The following is a 16,124-nucleotide window of genomic DNA, read 5'->3' on the forward strand; positions in this document are numbered from 1 at the left end:
AGCCAGTCAGCCACAGTGCTACACACATTGAGAAGAGGTCGCTATATATAAAGTGATAGCACTCTAAAGTAAGGTGGCTTAAAGCCATAGAGATGTAGCTCCTCCAGAATCACCACAGACAAGAGGGGAGGGAGCAGGCAGCCTAAGATGCCAAGATGTCAGACCAGTGTTCCAGACAGCATGAGGAGAGGAGAGGAGAGGAGAGGAGAGGAGAGGAGAGCCAGCCTAACATGTCAGACCAGTGTTCCAGGCAGCGTAGGGAGAAAACGGGAGGGGAGGGAAGAAGAGTACAGAAGGGGAGTAGAGTAGAGGAGAGGGAGGAAGAGCATGGCATGGCCAGCTGTCTGAGACTGAGCCAGTGTTTGCTAGGGAGTGAATGCTGCATGTTCACACGCAGAGAGCTGCTGCGGTCCCTCGTGACGTTGCCTTCTCCATCCAAAAGAGCTCGGGCCTGTCTCTCACGCTCAGCCATATACTGGTATACATATATCTCCTCCACTGATACTGTTCTCACTCTGTGTGTGTGTGTGTGTGTGTGTGTGTGTGTGTGTGTGTGTGTGTGTGTGTGTGTGTGTGTGTGTGTACGCACCATCCAGGTGGAAGTTCAGACCTCATCTGTGGTTTTGCTGACTTCTCCTCTCCAGCTGCCTCAGCCAGTCTCCCTTCATCAGCCGGTACGTCTCAGTGCTTCCCTCTCCATCGTCTGAACACACTCCCTCTCCATCGTCTGAACACACTCCCTCTCCATCGTCTGAACACACTCCCTCCATCGTCTGAACACTACCCCTCTCCATCGTCTGAACACTATCCCTCTCCATCGTCTGAACACACTCCCTCCATCGTCTGAACACACTCCCTCTCCATCGTCTGAACACTACCCCTCTCCATCGTCTGAACACACTCCCTCTCCATCGTCTGAACACTACCCCCATCGTCTGAACACTATCCCTCTCCATCGTCTGAACACTATCCCTCTCCATCGTCTGAACACTACCCCTCTCCATTGTCTGAACACTATCCCTCTCCATCGTCTGAACACTATCCCTCTCCATCGTCTGAACACTATCCCTCCCATCGTCCATCGTCTGAACACTATCCCCTCTCCATCGTCTGAACACTACCCCTCTCCATCGTCTGAACACTACCCCTCTCCATCGTCTGAACACTATCCCCTCTCCATCGTCTGAACACTACCCCTCTCCATCGTCTGAACACACTCCCTCTCCATCCCACTATCCCTCCACACTCCCTCTCCATCGTCTGAACACTACCCCTCTCCATCGTCTGAACACTATCCTGAACACTACCCCTCTCCATCGTCTGAACATCGTCTGAACACTACCCCTCTCCATCGTCTGAACACTATCCCTCTCCATCGTCTGAACACACTCCCTCTCCATCGTCTGAACACACTCCCTCTCCATCGTCTGAACACACTCCCTCTCCATCGTCTGAACACACTCCCTCTCCATCGTCTGAACACTACCCCTCTCCATCGTCTGAACACTATCCCTCTCCATCGTCTGAACACACTCCCTCTCCATCGTCTGAACACACTCCCTCTCCATCGTCCACACTCCCTCTCCATCGTCTGAACACTACTCCCTCTCCATCGTCTGAACACTACCCCTCTCCATCGTCTGAACACTATCCCTCTCCATCGTCTGAACACACTCCCTCTCCATCGTCTGAACACTACCCCTCTCCATCGTCTGAACACTACCCCTCTCCATCGTCTGAACACTACCCCTCTCCATCGTCTGAACACACTCCCTCTCCATCGTCTGAACACAATCCCTCTCCATCGTCTGAACACTACCCCTCTCCATCGTCTGAACACTATCCCTCTCCATCGTCTGAACACTACCCCTCTCCATCGTCTGAACACTATCCCTCTCCATCGTCTGAACACACTCCCTCTCCATCGTCTGAACACACTCCCTCTCCATCGTCTGAACACACTCCCTCTCCATCGTCTGAACACTATCCCTCTCCATCGTCTGAACACTATCCCTCTCCATCGTCTGAACACTATCCCTCTCCATCGTCTGAACACTACCCCTCTCCATCGTCTGAACACACTCCCTCTCCATCGTCTGAACACTACCCCTCTCCATCGTCTGAACACACTCCCTCTCCATCGTCTGAACACACTCCCTCTCCATCGTCTGAACACACTCCCTCTCCATCGTCTGAACACTATCCCTCTCCATCGTCTGAACACACTCCCTCTCCATCGTCTGAACACTACCCCTCTCCATCGTCTGAACACACTCCCTCTCCATCGTCTGAACACTACCCCTCTCCATCGTCTGAACACTACCCCTCTCCATCGTCTGAACACTACCCCTCTCCATCGTCTGAACACACTCCCTCTCCATCGTCTGAACACTACCCCTCTCCATCGTCTGAACACTACCCCTCTCCATCGTCTGAACACTACCCCTCTCCATCGTCTGAACACACTCCCTCTCCATCGTCTGAACACACTCCCTCTCCATCGTCTGAACACTATCCCTCTCCATCGTCTGAACACACTCCCTCTCCATCGTCTGAACACTATCCCTCTCCATCGTCTGAACACTATCCCTCTCCATCGTCTGAACACTACCCCTCTCCATCGTCTGAACACTACCCCTCTCCATCGTCTGAACACTACCCCTCTCCATCGTCTGAACACTATCCCTCTCCATCGTCTGAACACTATCCCTCTCCATCGTCTGAACACACTCCCTCTCCATCGTCTGAACACACTCCCTCTCCATCGTCTGAACACAGTCCCTCTCCATCGTCTGAACACTACCCCTCTCCATCGTCTGAACACTATCCCTCTCCATCGTCTGAACACTATCCCTCTCCATCGTCTGAACACACTCCCTCTCCATCGTCTGAACACTATCCCTCTCCATCGTCTGAACACAGTCCCTCTCCATCGTCTGAACACACTCTGCTGTCTGTATTACAGCTTCAATCTGAGGCAGGCCACTTCCCAATAACTCCAACAGAAAACCTTTTCATAAACCTGGTAGCAGCTTGTGAGGGGAAAACTGAAGAGGTGAACAGCCATGCCACAGAGGTGTTTAGGGGGAGTCCCCTCTCCTGTCCCTCTCCGGTCCCCCTCCTGTCCCTCTCCGTGCCATCTCCTGCCCAGGGGTTTGTGGTTGCAGCCCACGTGATGTCCTGTGGAAGTGAAGGTGGTGTAATATTGATGTGTCTGGGATGAGACCAGATGGAGGCCCTACCTGCTGAGACACACGTCAGCTCTCATTTCACACAGCTCATGTCCCCCAGCCTCCACCCTCTGCTCTGTGATGGATGGATGGATGGATGGATGGATGGATGGATGGATGGGAGAAAAGAGAGAAGGATGGAGTGGAGAGCCCCAGCAACAAGTTTTTGGCAGTTTATCTGCTATTGTCAGAGTCCTCTCTGGATGTGTGTCCACATGTGTTCCCGTGCAGTACCCTGTGTTCCCGTGCAGTACCCTGTGTTCCCGTGCAGTACCCTGTGTTCCCGTGCAGTACCCTGTGTTCCCGTGCAGTACCCTGTGTTCCCGTGCAGTACCCTGTGTTTCCGTGCAGTACCCTCTGGTCCTGGTTATGTTTCCGTGCAGTACCCTCTGGTCCTGGTTATGTTCCCGTGCAGTACCCTCTGGTCCTGGTTATGGTCCCGTGCAGTACCCTGTGTTCCCGTGCAGTACCCTCTGGTCCTGGTTATGGTCCCGTGCAGTACCCTCTGGTCCTGGTTATGTTCCCGTGCAGTACCCTCTGGTCCTGGTTATGTTTGCAGTACCCTCTGGTCCTGGTTATGTTCCCGTGCAGTACCCTCTGGTCCTGGTTATGTTCCCGTGCAGTACCCTCTGGTCCTGGTTATGTTTCCGTGCAGTACCCTCTGGTCCTGGTTATGTTCCCGTGCAGTACCCTCTGGTCCTGGTTATGTTCCCAGTACCCTCTGCAGTACCCTGTGGTCCCCCGTGCAGTACCCTGTTGTCCCCCGTGCAGTACCCTGTTGTCCCCCATGCAGTACCCTGTTGTCCCCCGTGCAGTACCCTCTGGTCCCGTGCAGTACCCTCTGGTCCCGTGCAGTACCCTCTGGTCCCGTGCAGTACCCTCTGGTCCCGTGCAGTACCCTCTGGTCCCGTGCAGTACCCTCTGGTCCCCCGTGCAGTACCATGTGGTCCCCCGTGCAGTACCCTCTGGTCCCCCGTGCAGTACCCTGTGGTCCCGTGCAGTACCCTGTGGTCCCGTGCAGTACCCTGTGGTGCCGTGCAGTACCCTGTGGTCCTGATGAGTGATCCCACTGGGCTGTGTGTGCTGGTACTCCCCTTGGGGCGATCTCTGTTACCTCCACTGTTCACCTGCTGCCTGACAGGGTGAAAGAAGTCCCACTTACAGAAGAACAGGACATGCCTCATGCCTTGTTCATTTCTCTCCAATGTTTTGCAAATGCTGAACACTGTGGATAATGAAATCTTCACTCTTCACTCCTTAGGGTCAGGGTCCAGTGGGAAGGGTGAGTTTGGGGATTGGAATGCGTTCTCCAGTCCGCCGGCCCCCACCCCACCCTCAGCTGACTTATTTGACCTGATTGGCTCCAATCACACCTCCCTCACCGCCTCCCAAAGCATGACCTTCTCCATGTGTGGTACCCAGAGTGTGGGTGTCGCCAACACCAACCTGCCCATCTCCAGATCACAGGTACAGGTGGCTCACAGGACTCCTCCTCACTACATGAACCATTGTTATAGATGGAAGTGCCTCATTATCATGGAAGAGGTCTACGTTGTGAATATAAAGGATGTACTTTTGTATATATAGTGTATGTGAACACCCCTTCACATTAGTGGATTCTGCTATTTCAGCCACACCCGTTGCTGACAGGTGTATAAAATTGAGCACACAGCCATGCAAACTCCACATATTAACATTAGCAGTAGAATGGCCTCACTGAAGAGCTCAGTGATTTTCAACGTGGCACCGTCATAGGATGCCACCTTTCAGTTCGCCAAATGTCTGTCCTGCTAGAGCTATCCCGGTCAACTGTAAGTACTAGAGGTCGACCGATTTAATCGGAATGGACGATTAATTAGGGCCCATTTCAAGTTTTCAGAACAATCGGTCATTTTGGATGTCGATTTTGCCGATATTTAAAAAAATATATATACTTTTTTTTTTTACACCTTTATTTAATCTTTATCTAACTAGGAAAGTCAGTTAAGAACACATTCTTATTTTCAATGACGGCCTAGGAACGATGGGTTAACTGCCTTGTTCAGGGACAGAACGACAGATTTTTACCTTGTCAGCTCAGGGATTCAATCTTGCAACCTTATAGTTAACTAGTCCAACGCTCTAACCACCTGACTCACGAGGAGCCCGCCTGTTACGCGAATGCAGTAAGAAGCCAAGGTAAGTTGCTAGCTAGCATTAAACTTAATCAATCATAATCACTAGTTATAACTACACATGGTTGATGATATTACTAGTTTATCTAGCGTGTCCTGCGTTGCATATGATGCAGTGCGCATTCGCGAAAAAGGACTGTCGTTGCTCCAACGTGTACCTAACCATAAACACCAATGCCTTTCTTAAAATCAATACACAGAAGTATATATTTTTAAACCTGCACATTTAGCTAAAAGAAATCCAGGTTAACAGGCAATATTAACCAGGTGAAATTGTGTCACTTCTCTTGCGTTCATTGCAGGCAGTCAGGGTATATGCAACAGTTTGGGCAGGCTGGCTCATTGCGAACTAATTTGCCAGAATGTTAGGTAATTATGACATAACATTGAAGGATGTGCAATGTAACAGGAATATTTAGACTGATGGATGCCACCTGTTAGATAAAATACGGAAAGGTTCCGTATTTCACTGAAATAATAAACGTCTTTTTTTCGAGATGATATTAATGACCTAATGATACCATATTAATGACCTAAGGCTCGTATTTCTGTGTGTTATGTTATAATTAAGTCTATGATTTGATAGAGCAGTCTGACTGAGCGATGGTAGGCAGCAGCAGGCTCGTAAGCATTCATTCAAACAGCACTTTTGTGCGTTTTGCCAGCAGCTCTGCTGTTTATGACTTCAAGCCTATCAACTCCCGAGATTAGGCTGGTGTAACGATGTGATATGATATGGCTAGCTAGTTAGCGCACTAATAGCGTTTCAAACGTCACTCGCTCTGAGACTTGGAGTAGTTGTTCCCCTTGCTCTGCATGGGTAACACTGCTTCAAGGGTGGCTGTTGTCGTTGTGTTCCTGGTTCGAGCCCAGGTAGGAGCGAGCAGAGGTACGGAAGCTAAACTGTTACACTGGCAATACTAAAGTGCCTATAAGAACATCCAATAGTCAAAGGTATATGAAATACAAATGGTATAGAGAGAAATAGTCCTATAATTCCTATAACTACAACCTAAAACTTCTTACCTGGAATATTGAAGACTCATGATAAAAATAACCACCAGCTTTTATATGTTCTCATGTTCTGAGCAAGGAACTTAAACGTTAGCTTTCTTACATGGCACATATTGCACTTTTACTTTGTTTTTGCATTATTTAAACCAAATTGAACATGTTTCATTATTTATTTGAGGCCAAATTGATTTTATTGATTTATTATATTAGGTTAAAATAAGTGTTCATTCAGTATTGTTGTAATTGTCATTGCCTCCCCCCCATTTTAAAAATCGGCCGATTAATCGGTATCGGCTTTTTTTGTCCTCCAATAATCGGTATTGGTATCGGCGTTGAAAAATCATTATCAGTCGACCTCCAGTAAGTACTGTTATTGTAAATGTCTAGGAGCAACAACGGCTCAGCCGTGAATTGGTAGGCCACACAAGCTCATAGAACGGGACCGTCTGTCCTCGGTTGTAACACTACTGAGTTCCAAACTGCCTCTGGAAGCAACGTCAGCACAAGAACTGTTCGTCGGGTGCTTCATGAAATGGGTTTTTATGGCCGAGCAGCTGCACACAAACCTAAGATCAACATGCGCAATGCCAAGTGTCGACTGGTGGTGTAAAGCCCGCCGCCATTGGACTCCAGTGCGCCTGGAGCAGTGGAAACGCATTCTCTGGAGTGATCAATCACGCTTCACCATCTGGCAGTCCAACGGTCAAATCTGGGATTGGCGGATGCCAGAAGAATGCTACCTACCCCAATGCATAGTTCCAACTGTAAAGTTTGGTGGAGGAGGAATAAAGTTCCGGGGCTGTTTTTCATAGTTACGGCTAGTCCCCATAGTTCCAGTGAAGGAAAATCTAAACACTACAGCATACGATTCTGTGCTTCCAACTTTGTGGCAACAGTTTGGGGGAGACCCTTTCCTGTTTCAGCTTGACAATGCCCCCTTGCACAAAGCAAGGTCCATACAGAAATGTTTTTTTGAGTTTGGTGTGGAAGAACTTCACTGGCCTGTACAGTACCCTGACCTCAACCCTATCGAAACACATTTGGGTTTGAATTGGAACGCCAACTGCGAGCCAGGCCTAATCTCCTAACATCAGTGTCCTCACTAATGCTCTTGTGGCTGAATGGAAGCAAGTCCCCTCAGCAACATTCCAACGTCTAGTGGAAAGCATTCCCAGAAGAGTGGAGGCTGTTATAGCAGCAAAGGAGGGGGACCAACTCCATATTAATGCCCATGATTTTGGAATGAGATGTTGGACTAGCAGTTGTCCACATACTTTTGGTCATGTAGTGTAGCATCTATGGGCTTTCATATTTTCATGTAGTGTGATTTGTAGGATAGATGATTGTGATAACCTGGCCTGTGTTTTTGTGTTGTCTCTTCTTTGGGTTGCTGTAGAACTTTGGACCAATGCAAGGGGACTTATTGCCCCAGCACATGGAGCTCCAGAAGCCCTGCCTCCCCCCCACATGGTCAGACCCCAGTGTCAACATCAGCCTGGACTTCCTGTCTCCTGGTATGCAGATGACCACCTGCAAGCCCAGCCTTAACAACATGTTACAGCAAGGTCTGTTATTAACTCACTGTCATCACATATTTCTCTGTGTTGACCATCAGGCAGGGTAGCCTAGTGGTCAGAGCGTTGGACTAGTAACCGGAAGGTTGCAAGTTCAAACCCCCGAGCTGACAAGGTACAAATCTGTCGTTCTGCCCCTGAACAAGCAGTTAACCCACTGTTCCCCGGGAGGCCGTCATTGACTTGCCTAGTTAAATAAAGGTTAAAAAACAACAACTTGTAATGTCAATTTCTATGTGTCCTTGCAAGAAGGTCTAACTGACAGTAATATCACCATATTTGTCATTTCAGATCCCCTGCTTTCAGGAGTCCAGCCGCCCATCAACCTGACTCAGAGGTTTGGAGGCCGGAATCTGAACATCCAGGCCACACCCATCAGACTTTCCACCAACCCCATGATTCCCGCCAGTGCCATGGACCTAGGCATGCCTCCCACCATGGCAACGGGTACCATGGGGATGGGCGCCATGCGAATGCCTGTCAATCAGGGAATTATGGGTATGCCAGGGGTGGGCATAGGGCAGCCCAAACATTCAGTGCAACCCAAACAAGATGCCTTCGTGAACTTCGGCAACTTCGGGAAATGAGAGAGCTGAAGGATTTGTGTGGAAGAGCATTATGAACGGACTACTTGAGAAATATCTAATGGTGTTTCCCTTCCGTCCCTTTATATACACTGAGTGTACAAAACATTAGGAACACCTTCCTAATATTGACTTGCGCTCCCTTCTGCCCTCAGAACTGCCTCAGGTGTCGAAAGCTTTCCACAGGGGATGCTGGTCCATGTTGACTCCAATGCTTCCCACAGTTGTGTGAAGTTGGCTGGATGTCCTTTGGGTGGTGGATCATTCTTGATACACAAGGAAAACTGTTGAGCATGAAAAGCCCAGCAGCGTTACAGTTCTTGACACAAACCAGTGCGCCTGGCACAAACTACTTAACACCCTATGAATGGCACACTTACACAATCCACGTCTCAAGACATCCTTCTTTAACCTGACTCCTCCCCTTCATCTATCTGATGGAAGTGGATTTAAGTGACATCATTAAGGGATCATAGTTTTCACCTGGTTTCAGCTGGTCAGTCTGTCATGGAAAGAGCAGGTGTCCTTCATGTTTTGTACATTCAGAGTGTGCGTGTGTGTGCGCGTGTGTGTGTGTGTGTAATCAAGAGTTTGAATTTGTTTTTGTGCGGGAAAGGGCTTATCTAACATTACATTTTGTATATGGTTGAAAGCATATACATTCTACTTTCTTGGTGTTTCTACCAACACCAGATAAATACCTCAGAAAACATGTTAAGTGTCCCTTTTCTACTTTCATGTTGTCATGTCTCTGTTTTCAAACATGTCAGAAGAAAGTTCAGGAATTACCTCACATTGACCATACTTCATGCTGGGACTCAGAACAGGAATGGCAAAATATGTCAATATATTTTTGGTGTGCAAAAACAAGTATTATTGCGCTATTAAAGATGTCTTGGAAAGTATGGGCTTAAAAGACAAAAGTCCCCCAAGTCATTAAATTCCTCTGTTACATTTCTTTGTGTTTTCATGTAACATTTATATCTCAAACCTACACTAGTAACAGACTGTATGTTTAAACTGCACTTTCTACCGTCTTAGTGGGTTAACCATCTGAATCAAGGTTAATATTATTAGTTAACGACACGGCTGGTGACCACAAGCAGCAGCAGCTTCTGTTCTGCTTCCCAAATTGCACTTTAAAGGTAATAGGGTTCCATTTGGGCACCATGAAGGTAACTGGGTTCCATTTGGGCACCATGAAGGTAACTGGGTTCCATTTGGGCACCATGAAGGTAACTGGGTTCCATTTGGGCACCATGAAGGTAACTATGTTCCATTTGGGCACTATGAAGGTAACTGGGTTCCATTTGGGCACCACGAAGGTAACTGGGTTCCATTTGGGCACTATGAAGGTAACTGGGTTCCATTTGGGCACCATGAAGGTAACTGGGTTTCATTTGGGCACTATGAAGGTAACTGGGTTTCATTTGGGACTCCCTGCTTTTCCATCCCAATGGGATCATGTACAGTGGCAGTGTTCCAGTGTTGCCCAGACAGACTGTCCTCTCCTTCCTTCTAGGGTGCCTCACAGTAAACCCCACACTTTGTCTCTGATGAGGGGTGTGGTCACAATGGCTGACACAAGAATAAATCAGTATTTGATCCAGATCCTTGATCGTTCTAGTCCTTTAAAAGTCGCTATATTCATGGATATTAAGCCCATGTATTTTAAGTATATTCATGGATATTAAGCCCATGTATTTTAAGTATATTCATGGATATTAAGCCCATGTTTGCCACAGCATGATATAAGTATGAGGCGTGTTGTGAGGTCATTGTGGGGATGTGTGTGACTGCGTGGTCAGCAGGAGTGGTCTGGCAGGCCTGGTGGTGATGGGGGAAACTGGGGGTTATTGGGACTGTGGAGGGAGGAGACTATTGACTGTGATGAGTGAGACTGCATCCCTGCCTAGCACTTCAACGGGGGAGAGAGAGCGATTGGGCCTTGACTGAGTCACTCTGATCTGCCCAGTGGCACCCCTCATCTCTCTCCACTGTGAAGGCTGATCCAATGGGTGTTTCTGTCTCGTCTCTCTCCACTGTGAAGGCTGATCCAACGGGTGTTTCTGTCTCGTCTCTCTCCACTGTGAATGTTGATCCAACGGGTGTTTCTGTCTTGTCTCTCTCCACTGTGAAGGTTGATCCAACGGGTGTTTCTGTCTTGTCTCTCTCCACTGTGAAGGCTGATCCAACGGGTGTTTCTGTCTCGTCTCTCTCTCCACTGTGAAGGCTGATCCAACGGGTGTTTCTGTCTCGTCTCTCTCTCCACTGTGAAGGCTGATCCAACGGGTGTTTCTGTCTCGTGTGTCTCTACAAATGTAAAGGTTGTTTCAAAGAGTGCTTGTGTCTCTATAAAGGTACCCGTGGGCTCCTGAGTGACGCAGCGGTATAAGGCACTGCAATTCAGTGCTAGAGGCGTCACTACAGACCCTTGTTCGATTCCAGGTTGTATTACAACCAGTCGGGATTGGGAGTCCCATAGGGCGGCACACAATTGGCCCATCGTCTGGGTTAGGATTTGGTCGGGGTAGGTTAAGGTAGGTTAAATAAAACATATTAAATACGTGTCTTGGCTCGAACTTGTTTGTGAGCATTTCTCTCCACTTGCTGCTCACAGATGTTTAATATTGTAATAGTTAACATTAAACAGACTAGTATGTTCATTTATATTATGTTGTATGAATTGGAGGGTTACTAAAATCATTATTAGTTTATGCAAATGTTAAAAATAAGGAAAAAGCATCTCTTTCATAAACTTGTTTATTTTCAGTACAGTCGTGGCCAAAAGTTTTGAGAATGACACAAATATTAATTTCCACAAAGTTTGCTGCTTCAGTGTCTTTAGATATTTTTGTCAGATGTTACTATGGAATACTGAAGTATAGTTACATGCATTTCATACGTGTAAAAATGACATGAAGTTGATGCAAAGAGTCAATATTTGCAGTGTTGATCCTTCTTTTTCAAGACCTCTGCAATCCACCCTGACATGCTGTCAATTAACTTCTGGGCCACATCCTGACTGATGGCAGCCCATTCTTGCATAATCAATGCTTGGAGTTTGTCCGAATTTGTGGGGTTTTGTTTGTCCACCTGCCTCTTGAGGATTGACCACAAGTTTTCAATGGGATTAAGGTGTGGGGAGTTTCGTGGCCATGGACCCAAAATATCAATGTTTTGTTCCCCGAGCCACTTAGTTATCACTTTTGCCTTTATGGCAAGGTGCTCCATCATGCTGGAAAAGGCATTGTTTGTCACCAAACTGTTCCTGGATGGTTGGGAGAAGTTGCTCTCGGAGGATGTGTTGGTACCATTCTTTATTCAAGGCTGTGTTCTTAGGCAAAATTGTGAGTGAGCCCACTCCCTTGGCTGAGAAGCAACCCTACACATGAATGGTCTCAGGATGCTTTACTGTTGGCATGACACAGGACTGATGGTAGCGCTCACCTTGTCTTCTCCGGACAAGCTTTTTTCCGGATGCCCCAAACAATCGTAAAGGGGATTCATCAGAGAAAATGACTTTACCCCAGTCCACAGCAGTCCAATCCCTGTACCTTTTGCAGAATATCAGTCTGTCCCTGATGTTTCTTTCTGGAGATAAGTGGCTTCTTTGCTGCCCTTCTTGACACCAGGCCATCCTCCAAAAGTCTTTGCCTCACTGTGCGTGCAGATCACTCACACCTGCCTGCTGCTATTCCTGAGAAAGCTCTGTACTGGTGGTGCCCCAATCCCACAGCTGAATCAACTTTAGGAGACGGTCCTGGCGCTTGCTGGACTTTCTTTGGCGCCCTGAAGCCTTCTTCACAACATTTGAACCACTTTCCTTGAAGTTCTTGATGATCCGATAAATGGTTGATTTGGGCGCAATCTTACTGGCAGCAATATCCTTTCCTGTGAAGCCCTTTTTGTGCAAAGCAATGATGACGGCATGTGTTTCCTTGCAGGTAACAATGATTGACAGAGGAAGAACAATTATTCCAAGCACCACCCTCCTTTTGAAGCTTCCAGTCTGTTATTCAAACTCAATCAGCATGACAGAGTCATCTCCAGCCTTGTCCTTGTCAACACTTACACCTGTGTTAACGAGACAATCGCTGACATGATGTCAGCTGGTCCTTTTGTGGCAGAGCTGAAATGCAAAGGAAATGTTTTTGGGGGATTCTGTTAATTTTCATTTATCCGTTAATTTTCATTTATTATTCTGACATTTCACATTCTTAAAATAAAGTGGTGATCCTAAAACAGGGATTTTTTTTACTAGGATTAAATGTCAGGAATTGTGAAAACTGAGTTTTGGCTAAGGTGTATGTAATCTTCTGACTTCAACTGTACTTTTTGGATTGTACTCAATAGTATTTTCTGTATTTCATTAAACAGTTCATTAAATCATGACTATAAGGACATTCTTGTGCAGAACTTTTGTTTTAAATTATTTTCTGTTTTGAGCTTAAAGGGATACTCATTGACAAACCTAATGACAACATCTACAGTCACTTTGCTTGTACAGTGTAATTTTCATCAAATATACATTTTTTGTCCCAAATTGGATGCAAATGAAGTCTGTGGTTGAACCAGAGAGTGAAGGAGGTGGGACAGCAAGGCATGAAAGTGATTCATTAGTAACAAGATTGGGATAATGAAAGCATGTGTTTTAGGGGAATTCTGATTGGTTTTTCAGTCACTTCAAAAGCCCTGGCACCTTTTGGCTAGAGCGCTGAGGTGTCAGGGATACCAGTTTACAGGATACCCAATGTGCCTTGACAGGGTGGGCATCCTGGTATCTGTTCAGTCAGAGAGCAGAGGAGAGTCACCTGTACTTGTTCTTCCTGAACATGTTGGCAGTGCTAACACTGAAGACACTGGCAGCGAGGAGTAGTTTATTATTTTACACTAGCTAGTCATACCGAAACCTCTGCCAGCTGCTGGTTTTGTCATCTTGCACTTACTGCCTTCATCTCCCATGATGTTATGCAGGAGATGGCAATCTTTACATGAGAAGAAATCATTAGAATGCTCTTCCTGTGGCCACTGCTATGTTCTCTATTCTTTAAACAAGGTCACTGCAGTACAGTAGACACATCATTTGGACAGATTATTATTATTATTCGTTTTCATTATCACTACTACTTGGAATAACGTCTCTGATCTCTCAAACAACAGAGTAGAGAAGTGACTTTGCTGTGGGCACTGGGAAGAGGAGACTGGGGCCTTACTTGAACATGAGAGTGCTCATTGAAGTTGTCAGAAGAGAGGCTTTCAAAAGAGGAAGGGAGACTGCAGAGAGTTGGAGCACCTTTGCAGATGTTTGTCTTGAAAATAAATCTCCAAGCGTGTGTGTGTTTAAGGACGTGACCGTATTCTAATGAGTCCTGCGTTGTTCTGCAGAGCTCTTGAAGTGTGTCAGTGAAGCTGGGGAACAGATGTCCCCTGGGATTCCTCCGCTGCCTCTCCCCTGAGCCGCCAGCAACACAAGTAAGGGCCTCCACTTTCTTCTCCCTGTTGGGCTATTCTATTGCATAGAGTTTTGGCACACAATACAATGAACAGGAACTATATATAACCCTTTAAATATATCATTGCAGTTGTGGATCCTTTCACCTTTATGAAATGCAGACAGTATTTTGCATAATTACAGACAGATGATGAATCTTTTTGTAGGGAGGATTGTGTAACATGCAAGGTTAGAACACAACTTATTGTCAGATTTGAAACCTGCCCAGTTAGATACCCATGTTCACCTCAGCCAATGTGTCTTTTCACTATTCCACCATAGTGGGGGTTTAACTGCCTATTACCTATGAATTAAGAATGCTTTTGACTGCGTACTGATGTTGGCTATCCTATCACTGAAGGCAAGTTTGAGGGAGGTAGTTGTTGAATTCCATGAGATTGACCAGAATTCCATTAGATCATGGGTGTCAAACTCTGGCCCGTGGGCCAAATTTGGCCCGCGGGGTAATTATATTTGGCCCGCGAGACAATACCAAATTACTACTAGAGCTGGCCCGCCGGTATTATACAGCGCATTCACCACTAATACTACGAATCCCATAATGCTCTGCTGTTTTCGCGCGCCAATCAGGACAGGACCCAGAAACGCTCTCTCCTCTGTGACAGTAGTCATAGCAACATAGACGCTACAACTGTCAGCGAGCTAACCCTTCCCAAAAATGGCGAAAAGAAAGGCAGAAAACAGGAGCTTTCTGGACAAGTGGGAGGCAGAATATCTGTTTACATATGTAAAAGACAAACCTGTTTGTCTTGTTTGTGGAGTCAACGTGGCTGTAAGTAAGGAGTACAACATTAGACGACACTATGAAACGAACACCATGACAAATACAAGGACCTTGACATTACTCAAAGGAGCCAGAAAGTAGAGGAGATGAAAAGAAGTTTGGTTTCACAACAGAATATGTTTAAAAAAGCCACATCACAAAGCGAGGCTGCTGTAAGGGCTAGTTATATAGTGGCAGCAGAGATCGCAAAATCAGCCCGGCCCTTTAATGAGGGAGAGTTCATGAAAAAGTGCATGATGAAGGTTTGTGACCTCGTATGCCCAGAGAAAAAACAAGCATTTTCAAACGTGAGCCTGAGCAGGATCACAGTAGCTGATCGCACATGTGATCTTGCCACCAATCTGTATGACCAGCTGATGGAAAAGGGAAAAGAACTCAGTGTTCTCGCCGCTGAGTTTAGCCGGCGATTTGCCGACTTCGATGCCCAGAAATGCAAGTTTGAACTGCTTAGTAATCCCTTCGCAGTTGATGTGGAAAATGCACCAACCAACATCCAAATGGAGCTGATTGAACTCCAGTGCAACGACACGCTGAAGTCAAAGTATGATGCTGTGGGCGCCGCACAGTTTCCACGGTTCATCCCTGACACAATGCCTCAGCTCCGCACCCAAGCTGCTCAGATGCTCTCCATGTTCGGCAGCACTTATCTATGCAAGCAACTTTTCTCCTCGATGAAGATGACCAAAACAACTCATAGGAGACGTCTGACTGATGAACATCTTCGCTCGATACTGAGGATTTCTTCAGCTCAGAGCTTGAGCCCAGACATTGATGAACTAGCATCCAAGAAGAGATGCCAGGTATCTGGCTTGGGCACATCAGATTAGACCAGTGTGCAATAATTAACGTTTTCTTTATGCACTTTTTCTTGCTACAAGGCATGAGCTTGAATGGTTGATTGATTTATTATCATTTTATTTGTAAAATTATTAGCCAGTGGAAAAAGTTTATTTTGGTATTTAAATCAGAAGGCTGCAAATAGAAAAGAGGCATACAATTTTTATTTAAATTTTATTTATTTAATAAATGAATGCCATTGATGTGTTTTTTCATTTGAAATTCGATTTTGCATGTCTCCACTATTAAATTATATATTGTATGGTAATAAGCGATGCTTGTTCCATATTCAATGTTAAAGCAAAACTTGTTTGGGTCCATATTAAAAGGTTAATTTGTTCAATGTTGGCCCGTGACTTTGTTCAGGTTTTACATTTTGGCCCACTGGGTATTTGAGTTTGACACCCCTGCA

The 16,124-nt window shown here is 46.4% G+C and overlaps 1 protein-coding gene across 3 annotated transcripts in view; it reads left to right on the plus strand.

Annotated features, from left to right (window-relative positions):
- The window catches only part of LOC139417997 (clathrin interactor 1-like), a 47,666-nt gene extending 38,133 nt beyond the window's left edge, over window positions 1-9,533 (plus strand). For 2 of the 3 annotated variants that reach the window (XM_071167061.1, XM_071167062.1), the window contains exons 9-12: window positions 597-674; window positions 4,492-4,697; window positions 7,815-7,983; window positions 8,284-9,533. In XM_071167061.1, coding sequence (XP_071023162.1) covers window positions 597-674; window positions 4,492-4,697; window positions 7,815-7,983; window positions 8,284-8,579 — 749 coding nt within the window. In that variant the 3' untranslated portion in view covers window positions 8,580-9,533. The remainder of the gene's footprint in view (window positions 1-596; window positions 675-4,491; window positions 4,698-7,814; window positions 7,984-8,283) is intronic. The other variant, XM_071167063.1, reaches the window with a different exon arrangement.
- Window positions 9,534-16,124: the final 6,591 nt, after the last annotated feature.

The sequence above is a fragment of the Oncorhynchus clarkii genome, chromosome 10 (genome assembly GCF_045791955.1).
Source record: "Oncorhynchus clarkii lewisi isolate Uvic-CL-2024 chromosome 10, UVic_Ocla_1.0, whole genome shotgun sequence".
Classification (NCBI taxonomy): Eukaryota; Metazoa; Chordata; class Actinopteri; order Salmoniformes; family Salmonidae; genus Oncorhynchus; species Oncorhynchus clarkii.